The sequence below is a fragment of the Apium graveolens genome, chromosome 7 (genome assembly GCF_009905375.1).
Source record: "Apium graveolens cultivar Ventura chromosome 7, ASM990537v1, whole genome shotgun sequence".
Classification (NCBI taxonomy): domain Eukaryota; kingdom Viridiplantae; phylum Streptophyta; class Magnoliopsida; order Apiales; family Apiaceae; genus Apium; species Apium graveolens.
This window is the reverse complement of record NC_133653.1, coordinates 11,957,364-11,970,732: the sequence shown is the minus strand read 5'-3', so window position 1 is coordinate 11,970,732 and position 13,369 is coordinate 11,957,364. Positions and strand designations below refer to the sequence as shown.

General features: G+C 31.4%; 1 protein-coding gene across 1 annotated transcript; it reads right to left on the bottom strand.

Moving 5' to 3' along the window:
- Window positions 1-11,282: 11,282 nt before the first annotated feature.
- Window positions 11,283-12,728, bottom strand: LOC141673259 (protein FAR1-RELATED SEQUENCE 5-like). Its single transcript, XM_074479990.1, has 2 exons — window positions 12,509-12,728; window positions 11,283-12,436 (listed from the first exon to the last, which is right to left on the bottom strand). The coding sequence occupies exons 1-2, from the start codon at window positions 12,726-12,728 to the stop codon at window positions 11,283-11,285; spliced, it is 1,374 nt and encodes a 457-aa protein (XP_074336091.1).
- Between the last annotated feature and the right edge of the window lie 641 nt (window positions 12,729-13,369).

The following is a 13,369-nucleotide window of genomic DNA, read 5'->3' as shown; positions in this document are numbered from 1 at the left end:
AATTTCTTGAATATGTGTTCTTGGTGTTCTTGGAAAATTCTGAAAATCAAAGCCAATTTTGAAGGTGTTATTGAACACCAAATCACAAGTATGAATATCCGTTTTAAAGCCCTTGACCTCCTCTTTCTTAATTCATCATCAAAATCGATAAACGTTGGGTAAAATTTTAAATTCGTATTTTAGGGTTCTAGACCCGAATTGGGTTCTTGATTTTCAGGAGTTTTTGGTTGTTTTTGATGTTAGGATTAGCTTTAACATGTTATTTAGAGTCGATTCACACTATTTTTGTGTTCGTTCTATTGCCGGAATGATTAGGTCGAGTTAAAGGTTTTGTTAGTTTGTATTTTTCAATATTTTGGTTTATACGTTAATTGGTTGTTGATTGTGATGATATAATTAGATTGTACGTGTTTCTAGCATCGTTTTGTGATATAGAACGTCGAGTTTGGTTGGGGATTTGCCCGATTTCGAGTTTTGACCGGAGTGTTCATCGGATTCTTGGTGGTTTGATCGGAAATCGTAGTTGATGATGTGTTGATGCTGTTGTTGGTATAATCGAATTGTGGAGTGAATTTGGTACATAAAGCCATAAAAACCCGCTTAAAATCGTGTTGTTTTGGCTACCTTAAAGCTTGCCGGACGGTCGCCGGATTCCGATCAAGTCGCCGTAGAAGGTGACCGGAATCTGGGCACCATTGTTGTGTTCTTGGCAAGCATTCAAGCCAAGAACGCGTTTGATCTTCCGAAACCCCAACTCCCATTTTCAATTATGTTTCCCAGAATTTTGTTTTAAAAATAAATCAAAATTCAGTTTTTAGTTTTAAAAATTATTTTCTTTTATTCTAAATATCATTATTTTAATTCTAAAAAAATTCATTTCTATTTTAAAAATTTTTATTTTAATTCTGAAAATGTATTTTTAATTCAAAATAAATCTTAATTATTTAATTAATTAATTTTAGTTGATAATTAATTATTTAATTAGTCAATTGATTTAAATATAAATTGATTAATTAATTTAATTAGTTATTAATTAATTTTAATTGATTATTTAATTAGATTTAATTATTTAAAATTGATTTAAAAATTCTGAAAAATAGTTTCGAGCTTTAAGATATTATTTTAAATTATTTTCCAGGCTCGATAAATCTTATAAAATTATTTTAGGGTGTTTGAGCCCTATTATTTAATTATTAAATGATTCGGAGATCGTTTTAATTCCGAAAAATGTTCAAAAATTCATAATAAATCAACCGTTCGTCCGTTTAATACGAAACGAACGCGTACAGACTCAGAAAAATATTCTGCTTTCATTAAAAATACTTTCGACACCCAAATCCTTTTGTTTCGAAAGGTCGCTTGTTTTACGAATCAATTTGAGTCGATTATTGATCGAAAAATCATATTTTTGACCTGATTTCAGTTTTAAGTGTACCAAGTCGAACCTTTAGACGAACTGAGTCATATGTGATATGAATTATATGATACGTGGATTATGTGCTTACGTGCTATGTGAATTATGTGCATAGGTGGGTCAAGATTCCTGTGTTTGGCTGATATAATTATGTGTGGGCTATCATATGGGTAGACGATAGGCTTTTGACGCGTAGTTCGTCGAGTGGTTATCGTTTAGACGATTAAAGTTATATCTTTTAATTATAGATGCGGATCTCTCGAATTGATCGGGACAAGACGTTGGATAAGGAATGAGATGGAATGGTATTGGGTACCTGGCTTCTAGCAATCGCAGGAGCAGCATATCGGTGAAGTGTTGAAAAGAAAGATGGTGATGTCTTGAGGCAGAATGTCAGAATAGATGTGATGTTACGAGTGTGACTAACTGCTAAAAATCTCAAAGGCAAGTACCCTAACCTCACTTATCATTCAAGTGACGTTTAATTCGATTCATATTATGCAAGTATCCCTATCATCACTTATTGTTCAAGTGATATTTATTTTAAATCTTATCATGTAAGTGTTGCTTTTCCTATTCTCAGTTTAGAATCGATAAATGTTTTACATATCGCTGAATTATCATGCAAATATTCTTCTGTTATTCTATGTTCAGAATAGCTAAGTGATTTTACTTATCAACTTATTGGATTTACAAATGTTTTGGATTTTGAGAAAGATGACGTTGTTTGGGTTTTTCTGCCCAAGTAAATGGGGGAATAAAAGTTTTTAAGGGTGTCGAGTATTATGACCCCTTTCAATAAAATGTTTTTAAGATTGGATGGTTGCGTAAGAGGCCGTGACGGCGGTCCAGTGTGAGCTATGTGTTATACAGGATATAACACCTTGCTAGGCCGATATGTGCCTTGGGTGCCCCTTTGTTTAGTTGGATATGCTTCGGCATACCGGTGTTGCTCCGCGGCTGATCACCGGCGGCAACACACCGTCGTTCGAGGATTCCAATCTAAATTATGATATTGTTTTGATATTCATAGAATAAATGATTTATCAACTGATTCTGTTTTGGATTAAAAGTACTGATTCTGTTTTGGATTAAAAATACTGATTCTGTTTTGGATTAAAGTGAATTGTGGTTTTGATTCAGTTTCTTATTTTTTTTGCTGATACTTACGTTGTTGTTAAATATCAAAGGTGGTATTAGTATAGATGATTGATGTTGACTTCAGTATGGAATGTTGTGAGCATCAAAGTTCGTATTTATATCTAATTTGATATGACAGCAAAATAAGTATTAATTTCAAGAGTTCGGTTTTGAATAAAGTTATGATTCAATCCATAATCATTGTTTCATGTTATTATTGTTTACGATATTTCCGTAAACACTGTTTTACGAGTTTTATTCTCGTCAAGATTCAAAGTATTGCTGAAGCCTTTCGCTCAAAAGTATCAAAATGGTTTTGAATATAATTAAGGAATCAATTCTGGGATTCTTCAACTATAAAATTTTATGATTCAGCAATTATGATTTTTTTTTATGTTCTGCGCTGATGCAGATGTCGGTTTTATATCAAAACGACCCTATATATGTTATATTAACTTGCTGAGCATTTCTTTCGCTCATACTTGCCTATTTTTAAATTTAACCTCCAGTGAGGATTAGCTTGCGCTGTTTAGCTGCGTAATTCGAGGAAGCAAAGAAGAAGCTTTTGGAAGATGGTTGGTCCAAGGTTTGCGGACTAGTGTAAGTCTTATTGTATAAAGTTATTTATATTATATTATATTATAGTTGTATATTTTATTTGGGCCTAGTATACTTCATTTCGAAGTTATACTAGTGGGTTTAGTTTTGAGTTGGAATTTATTGAAAAGAGTTTAAAAAGAAAGTGAAAAATTTATTTGTGGAATTTGGATTTCTTGTTTCTAGAACTGTAACCTTAAAAGATCTTGGATTAGTTGCGGTCATTTTTGATAAATATCTTCCGCTGGCATATAATTATTGATTAAACAGGTTAATTTGGATTGACGTTTCATAGTGACGACCAAATCCCCTGACCCCGGATTTGGGGGCGTTACAGGTTGGTATCAGAGCTGAGGTTATAGTAAACTAGAAACGAGAGTGTGTAGGAGTGTGTATAGCTATGTGAGGACGTTTGAGCTCATATCGAGTTCCTGTTGGACTATTGGATATAGTACCAACGAATAAGTTAAGATAGGCGTATTCGTTTGAGATGGTTGTGCTGAGCTAGATGGAACTCCTGGCAGTTGCAAAACTTATATGGTGGAATCTTTCGAGGCTACTACGATTCGACGATGATGGAGATTATCGATATCTTTGGAACGTTAAGGAGCGTCTAGAATCAGAGGGTGAGTCAACTAAAGAGTTCAAATTGAAGATAAGTATTAAGACTTTGGCAATACCTTTTCTTTCTATAATTCCTTTTGACATCTCTCAAAAAGAAGTAATTGTTGGAGGATATATTCCCTAACACTCATTTTCAATCATAACTGTGTTTTAAATGTGCCAGAGGTTGTCATGAAGCCTATTTTTCAGGTTTTGATAGCTCTGTCAAGTTATGATAATAAATTCCACTTTTCTTATTTGGTGGATAGTTTCTTGATGATGTGACACCACTTGCTCATTTTGGTGCCAGAATTTTGTTCTCTGGATTTCATTTCCTTCAGAAATATCAGCTTTGAAATCTTTCCAATTTTATTCATTTGATCTTGGATTCCTTTGATATTCTTTTATTCTGACTGAGATGAACAACCCTAATTATAGGGGACACAAGGTATCCCTGTCTGTGTGATAGGAGTTGGATGGGACGCCATCACTTGTGTGTGTTGTGAATACATGAAGGTTAACAACCTTTAGTAGTGTCTTAATTTGGACACGCAATACCAAGTTCGTTTGATCATATTGATCTCTCAGTTATTATTTCATTTCAACAATATTTTTTTTCTCCAATTCAGATTCTATCCTGTTATGATATGAAATTCTTTTCTTTTCTATGATTTTATCATCTCAAATATTCGAAGGTATACCAATCAAGTTAAGTTGAGTATCCTGGTCAAGTCAAAGTAAGGCGGTGTGATGGAAAGTTGGTTAGAAAACCCTTAGTGCTTTCTTCTACTGATTCCGAGGACGGAATCCTTATAAGGTGGGTAGATTGTAATATCCCATATTTTCAAATATTATTATTATAATTATTTGGAATTATTTATGTGATTTTAGGTGAATTATCTGATAAGTGGAATTGATGTTTGGGTGTTTAGATGTGATATTATTTGAGTATTTAAATTTTTATATGTCTAGAATAAAATATAGATAATTGTGATATTTTTCTGGTAATTTTTGGAGTGTTATATGATTTTATAATGATTTATGTATTATTAATTATTTTCTGAATAATTACCAAAATTATTTTATAAAGCCGGGAATCGTCCGACTTCAACCGTTTTTGCGTTTTTACAACCCGAAACTTTTCCGAAAACTCCTTCCTAACCTAATCGGGTAATTCCGGACATTTTCCGTGTTTTGACTTTTTCAATTCGGATTACGGTTTGACCCGTGCGCGGCCCGGCGCAAGATTTTCGATACGACAGTTATTTCGGTAATCAATAAAACCCGTATTTTCGAGAGACGGGATATTTTTATATTATTCTCGTATATAATATTTTATAAAAAGCTCGGTTTTGATAATTATCCAATTTTGGTATTGAATCGGATCGTTATTGCAGTTACTTAGCGGCTAAGCAACTAATTTAATGATCCAAAACGATCCAAAACGATCCAGAACGATCCAATATTCCATAAATATAAATAGCCTATTTCTTATTTCGTTTATTCCGTTTATTCATTTGCAACCAGTTAAAACACCGTAAATACAGAGAAAAATCCGAGAAAACCGATACGTTCCCGAGAATCAAACACACGAACGAAGGCGTTATCGAACTCCGATTCGGGCGTGCAGCATATCAAAACGAAGCTCTCGGAATCCTCTTTCTGAATCAATCATCAGTTTCCTTCCAGAAATCACAGTAATTTTCTTATTTATTTATTTATATTCGAATTATTTGATAATTAAATTATGAATTTTTGTTCTTGATGTTGTTGATGTGATTTGATGCTTCCATGTTGTAGAGCATGTTTTTCTGGTCGATTTGGTATATTATACTTCAAAAATAGAGTTCAATATCATGTAGTAATTAAGGTTTTAATTTCTGAAAATTTCTTGAATATGTGTTCTTGGTGTTCTTGGAAAATTCTGAAAATCAAAGCCAATTTTGAAGGTGTTATTGAACACCAAATCACAAGTATGAATATCCGTTTTAAAGCCCTTGACCTCCTCTTTCTTAATTCATCATCAAAATCGATAAACGTTGGGTAAAATTTTAAATTCGTATTTTAGGGTTCTAGACCCGAATTGGGTTCTTGATTTTCAGGAGTTTTTGGTTGTTTTTGATGTTAGGATTAGCTTTAACATGTTATTTAGAGTCGATTCACACTATTTTTGTGTTCGTTCTATTGCCGGAATGATTAGGTCGAGTTAAAGGTTTTGTTAGTTTGTATTTTTCAATATTTTGGTTTATACGTTAATTGGTTGTTGATTGTGATGATATAATTAGATTGTACGTGTTTCTAGCATCGTTTTGTGATATAGAACGTCGAGTTTGGTTGGGGATTTGCCCGATTTCGAGTTTTGACCGGAGTGTTCATCGGATTCTTGGTGGTTTGATCGGAAATCGTAGTTGATGATGTGTTGATGCTGTTGTTGGTATAATCGAATTGTGGAGTGAATTTGGTACATAAAGCCATAAAAACCCGCTTAAAATCGTGTTGTTTTGGCTACCTTAAAGCTTGCCGGACGGTCGCCGGATTCCGATCAAGTCGCCGTAGAAGGTGACCGGAATCTGGGCACCATTGTTGTGTTCTTGGCAAGCATTCAAGCCAAGAACGCGTTTGATCTTCCGAAACCCCAACTCCCATTTTCAATTATGTTTCCCAGAATTTTGTTTTAAAAATAAATCAAAATTCAGTTTTTAGTTTTAAAAATTATTTTCTTTTATTCTAAATATCATTATTTTAATTCTAAAAAAATTCATTTCTATTTTAAAAATTTTTATTTTAATTCTGAAAATGTATTTTTAATTCAAAATAAATCTTAATTATTTAATTAATTAATTTTAGTTGATAATTAATTATTTAATTAGTCAATTGATTTAAATATAAATTGATTAATTAATTTAATTAGTTATTAATTAATTTTAATTGATTATTTAATTAGATTTAATTATTTAAAATTGATTTAAAAATTCTGAAAAATAGTTTCGAGCTTTAAGATATTATTTTAAATTATTTTCCAGGCTCGATAAATCTTATAAAATTATTTTAGGGTGTTTGAGCCCTATTATTTAATTATTAAATGATTCGGAGATCGTTTTAATTCCGAAAAATGTTCAAAAATTCATAATAAATCAACCGTTCGTCCGTTTAATACGAAACGAACGCGTACAGACTCAGAAAAATATTCTGCTTTCATTAAAAATACTTTCGAGACCCAAATCCTTTTGTTTCGAAAGGTCGCTTGTTTTACGAATCAATTTGAGTCGATTATTGATCGAAAAATCATATTTTTGACCTGATTTCAGTTTTAAGTGTACCAAGTCGAACCTTTAGACGAACTGAGTCATATGTGATATGAATTATATGATACGTGGATTATGTGCTTACGTGCTATGTGAATTATGTGCATAGGTGGTCAAGATTCCTGTGTTTGGCTGATATAATTATGTGTGGGCTATCATATGGGTAGACGATAGGCTTTTGACGCGTAGTTCGTCGAGTGGTTATCGTTTAGACGATTAAAGTTATATCTTTTAATTATAGATGCGGATCTCTCGAATTGATCGGGACAAGACGTTGGATAAGGAATGAGATGGAATGGTATTGGGTACCTGGCTTCTAGCAATCGCAGGAGCAGCATATCGGTGAAGTGTTGAAAAGAAAGATGGTGATGTCTTGAGGCAGAATGTCAGAATAGATGCGATGTTACGAGTGTGACTAACTGCTAAAAATCTCAAAGGCAAGTACCCTAACCTCACTTATCATTCAAGTGACGTTTAATTCGATTCATATTATGCAAGTATCCCTATCATCACTTATTGTTCAAGTGATATTTATTTTAAATCTTATCATGCAAGTGTTGCTTTTCCTATTCTCAGTTTAGAATCGATAAATGTTTTACATATCGCTGAATTATCATGCAAATATTCTTCTGTTATTCTATGTTCAGAATAGCTAAGTGATTTTACTTATCAACTTATTGGATTTACAAATGTTTTGGATTTTGAGAAAGATGACGTTGTTTTGGTTTTTCTGCCCAAGTAAATGGGGGAATAAAAGTTTTTAAGGGTGTCGAGTATTATGACCCCTTTCAATAAAATGTTTTTAAGATTGGATGGTTGCGTAAGAGGCCGTGACGGCGGTCCAGTGTGAGCTATGTGTTATACAGGATATAACACCTTGTTAGGCCGATATGTGCCTTGGGTGCCCCTTTGTTTAGTTGGATATGCTTCGGCATACCGGTGTTGCTCCGCGGCTGATCACCGGCGGCAACACACCGTCGTTCGAGGATTCCAATCTAAATTATGATATTGTTTTGATATTCATAGAATAAATGATTTATCAACTGATTCTGTTTTGGATTAAAAGTACTGATTCTGTTTTGGATTAAAAATACTGATTCTGTTTTGGATTAAAGTGAATTGTGGTTTTGATTCAGTTTCTTATTTTTTTTGCTGATACTTACGTTGTTGTTAAATATCAAAGGTGGTATTAGTATAGATGATTGATGTTGACTTCAGTATGGAATGTTGTGAGCATCAAAGTTCGTATTTATATCTAATTTGATATGACAACAAAATAAGTATTAATTTCAAGAGTTCGGTTTTGAATAAAGTTATGATTCAATCCATAATCATTGTTTCATGTTATTATTGTTTACGATATTTCCGTAAACACTATTTTACGAGTTTTATTCTCGTCAAGATTCAAAGTATTGCTGAAGCCTTTCGCTCAAAAGTATCAAAATGGTTTTGAATATAATTAAGGAATCAATTCTGGGATTCCTCAACTATAAAATTTTATGATTCAGCAATTATGATTTTTTTTTATGTTCTGCGCTGATGCAGATGTCGGTTTTATATCAAAACGACCCTATATATGTTATATTAACTTGCTGAGCATTTCTTTCGCTCATACTTGCCTATTTTTAAATTTAACCTCCAGTGAGGATTAGCTTGCGCTGTTTAGCTGCGTAATTCGAGGAAGCAAAGAAGAAGCTTTTGGAAGATGGTTGGTCCAGGGTTTGCGGACTAGTGTAAGTCTTATTGTATAAAGTTGTTTATATTATATTATATTATAGTTGTATATTTTATTTGGGCCTAGTATACTTCATTTCGAAGTTATACTAGTGGGTTTAGTTTTGAGTTGGAATTTATTGAAAAGAGTTTAAAAAGAAAGTGAAAAATTTATTTGTGGAATTTGGATTTCTTGTTTCTAGAACTGTAACCTTAAAAGATCTTGGATTAGTTGGGGTCATTTTTGATAAATATCTTCCGCTGGCATATAATTATTGATTAAACAGGTTAATTTGGATTGACGTTTCATAGTGTCGACCAAATCCCCTGACCCCGGATTTGGGGGCGTTACAATTTCTGACTTTTTTCTATTTTTTGATTTTTTTTCTTTTAATAATATGTATTAATTCGAATTAAAAATAAAGAAAAAATAAAAAAAAATGGACTTTTCTTAAAAATTAATCAAAAATTAGAGGAGACACTGAAATTATCAAAAAATAGTGTCACTAATTATTTTTCACCATTTCTGACTTTTTTCCTTTTTTTTGATTTTTTTTCATTTAATAATATGTATTAATTCGAATTAAAAATAAAGAAAAAATAAAAATAATGGACATTTCTTAAAAATTAATCAAAAATTAGAGGAGACACTGTAATTATAAAAAACAGTGTCACTAATTTTTTTTCACCATTTCTGACTTTTTTTTTTTTTGATTTTTTTTCCTTTAATACCATGTATTAATTCGAATTAAAAATAAAGAAAAAATAAAAATAATGGACTTTTCTTAAAAATTAATCAAAAATTGGAGGAGACACTGAAATTATCAAAAAATAGTGTCACTAATTTTTTTCACCATTTCTGACATTTTTCCTTTTTTTATTTTTTTCCCTTTAATAATATGTATTAATTCGAATTAAAAATAAAGAAAAAAAATAATGGACTTTTCTTAAAAATTATTAAAAACTTAGGGGAGACACTAAAATTATCAAAATATAGTGTCACTAATATTTTTTCACCATTTCTAACTTTTTTCCCTTTTTTTGATTTTTTTTCCATTAATAATATGTATTAATTCGAATTAAAAATAAAGAAAAAATAAAAATAATGGACATTTCTTAAAAATTAATCAAAATTTAGAGGAGACACTGAAATTATCAACAAACAATGTCACTAATTTTTTCACAATTTCTGAGTTTTTTCCTTTTTTTTGATTTTTTTTCACTTTAATAATATGTATTAATTTGAATTAAAAATAAATAAAAAATAAAAAATGGACTTTTCTTAAAAGTTAATAAAAAATTAGACAGACTGAAATTATCAAAAAATAGCGTCACTAATTTTTTTCACCATTTCTTACTTTTTTCCTTTTTTTGATTTTTTTTCCTTTAATATTATGTATTAATTCGAATTAAAAATAAAGAAAAATAAAAATAATGGACATTTCTTAAAAATTAATCAAAAATTAGAGGAGACACTGAAATTATCAAAAAACAGTGTCACTAATTTTTTTTCACCATTTCTGACTTTTTTCCTTTTTTTGTTTTTTTCCTTTAATAATATGTATTAATTCGAATTAAAAATAAAGAAAAAATAACAATAATGGACTTTTCTTAAACATTAATAAAAAAATAAGAGGAGATACTAAACTTATCAAAAAATTGTGTCAGTAATTTTTTTCACCATTTCTAACTTTTTTTCTTTTTTTGATTTTTTTTCCTTTAATAATATGTATTAATTCGAATTAAAAATAAAGAAAAAATTAAAATAATGGACTTCTCTTAAAAATTAATCAAAAATTAGAGGGGACACTGAAATTATCAAAAAATAGTGTCACTAATTTTTTTTACCATTTCTGACTTTCTTCCTTTTTTTGATTTTTTTACCTTTAATAATATGTATTAATTCCAATTAAAAATAAAGAAAAAATAAAAATAATGGACTTTTCTTAAAAATTAATCAAAAATTAGAGGAGACACTAAAATTATCAAAAAACAGTGTCACTAATTTTTTTTGACCATTTCTGACATTTTTCCTTTTTTTGATTTTTTTCCTTTAATAATATGTATTAATTTGAATTAAAAATAAAGAAAAAATAAAAACAATGGACTTTTCTTAAAAATTAATCAAAAATTAGAGGAGACACTGAAATTATCAAAAAAAAGTGTCACTAATTTTTTTCTCCATTTATGAATTTTTTCCATTTAATATTGAATTTTTAAAAAATTTAAGATTGAGTTAATTCCTCAAAAATTTGAAGCTAAGCAAAAATAGGGGAAACAGGGGACCTTCCGCAATGAATCATTGCGGAAGCAAAACATTTCTGCAATGAATCATTGCAAAAGTGGGCTCTGCTGCTCCCCTGTTTTTTTCAGCTTCGAATTTTTTAAAATTTGTACTTATGAAAAAAGTAAATAATAGCTCAAATACATACCAAATAATATTTAAAAGCCAAATTCAAATATTACATTCCAAATTTAAATTTCTACATTCAAATTAATTGCGAATTAAATCATTTAAAATTTCTATTTGGGTTTTTTAGACAACGCCTCCTATCATGTCCGGCCACACCACAAAAGCCGCAATAACGGATTTTTTCAGTTGACGTCTCAATACCACTTTTAGACCTTCCCGAATTCTTCTTTGTTGTTGATGTCTCAATGCCACTTTTATACCTTGCCGAATCCTTCTTTCTTCCATTTGTTTGTGACATTGGAGGATTAAATATTGGATCATGTTCATCGTAAGCTTGGAACTCCTCCTCCATTCTTGAATTATTTTCTTCTTCACGAAACTTTTCAATCACGTAATATTTTCCTTTCTCAATCAAATCCATCACGTAATTGTATCGTGGTTTTGAACAACTTCCAAGAGCACTCAAACCTTGAAAAGATTTACACAAAGCACTATACATTGTCGTTGTTGAATCACCAACATCAACAAGAACGGGAGGATTATAAGGTGAAAAACCATCAATTTTATTTGCGCTCACCGTCCATCTTGATTTGATAAAAATTGTTGTTATCATAGTTTTTTGTTTCTTGTCAAGATAGCGTGGGATATGTTTGCAAAGCATCCCGGAATGTTCAAATTTTTTACATTCACAATCAATATTTCCTTCCAAAAAAACCATTACCCGATACCTTCTTCTAAAATTCTCCGGCACATTATACTTCTCAACTAAATACAACTTCCACATGTAATTGGAACCGTCTTTGCAACTATTTACCACATAAGATGTGTTTTTTCTAAGCTCATTTTGAAATTGCCTAAACATTTCTTTTGTGTAAATAGAAGAAACATGATTTTCCAAGGCGGAATTAAATATCAATCTCCTTTCCTTATACTCGGTCTCGTAGTCGGCTTTAACCTCATTAAGAATTTGTGTTTCCAAAGCCTTTTGTGAATTCTCAATGAATTCTTTCAACCCAGTTGAAGCTTTCACATACTCGTCAAAAAATGAATTCATGGACTCGCTTCTTGAGGTGGTGGTCATACTGGCGGAGAAATGTTGTTTTGTGTAAGCACGAATCCATTTATCTTTTATGGCATACATATCGTTTAGCCAAACATGATCCTCGAGTCCATACTTATCAACCAAAACCTCCCACTTACCAACAAATTCCGTGCGTGACAACGACTTGTACAAACAATCATTAAAATCCCCTTTAAATTCCGGATATTGTGTGTACAAAGCCGACAATTTTTCGGGAAATTTATTACTTATGTGTCACGAACATAATATGTTCTTGGTATCCGGCAAAATCTCGGCAATAGCATTTCCCAATGCTATATCTTGATCTGTAATAATAGTGAGGGGAGGTTTGTTTCCGACGGCTTCCAACCATGTCTTCAAAACCCATTTATATGAAATCTCCGTCTCATCCCGCATGAGTGCAAACCCGAACAAGATATTTTGGTAATGGTGATTGACCCCGGTTATTGGTATAAACGGCATACAATACCTATTGGTCCTATATGTGGAGTCAAATAAAACAACATCTCCAAAATTCGTGTATGCGTTTAATGATCGATGATCAACCCAAACAAAACCTCTAACTCTATTTTCTTCATCCAAATCAACTCGATAGAAAACGTTTCCAAAACTTTTTTCTTTCAATTATCGTAGCAATGCCATCCCACTCCCCGCATCACCGGAATCGAACACCCGTCGTCGAATATCATGAATTACGTTACGAACATCTTGATTAGAAAATCCAAGTTTTTTCACACCATCCCATGTTTCACCAAGAAATCTCATCGCTTTAGCGGTTTCAATGCCCGATTTATCAAATAACTCAAGCAATGCTCGGGTAACCGGATCTATATTTTTGAACATTTGCATGAATTGTACTTTATCCGAGGTTACCATATCATGATCATGCTCTAATTAAATTAAAGTTACTTCCCATTTATCATTTTTAACTCTATGAGTGACACACATTCGAGCACTACAATTTGTTCTCGGAATTACATCTCTAATCCTTCTTTTTTCCTTTCTTTCATCATCAACATCCAATTTCGTACTAGAACCTAGTCTTCCACCCTTACGACAAATATACAAACGAGAGGAGATACCATTACCCCGTGAATGTCTAT

Excerpts from the sequence above, each read along its gene's own strand:
- LOC141673259 (XM_074479990.1), bottom strand. The coding sequence starts at position 12,728 with ATGCCGTTTATACCAATAACCGGGGTCAATCACCATTACCAAAATATC. Across the intron at positions 12,437-12,508 it reads GGATACCAAGAACATATTAT|GGGATTTTAATGATTGTTTG; the intron begins GTTCGTGACACA and ends CGGAATTTAAAG.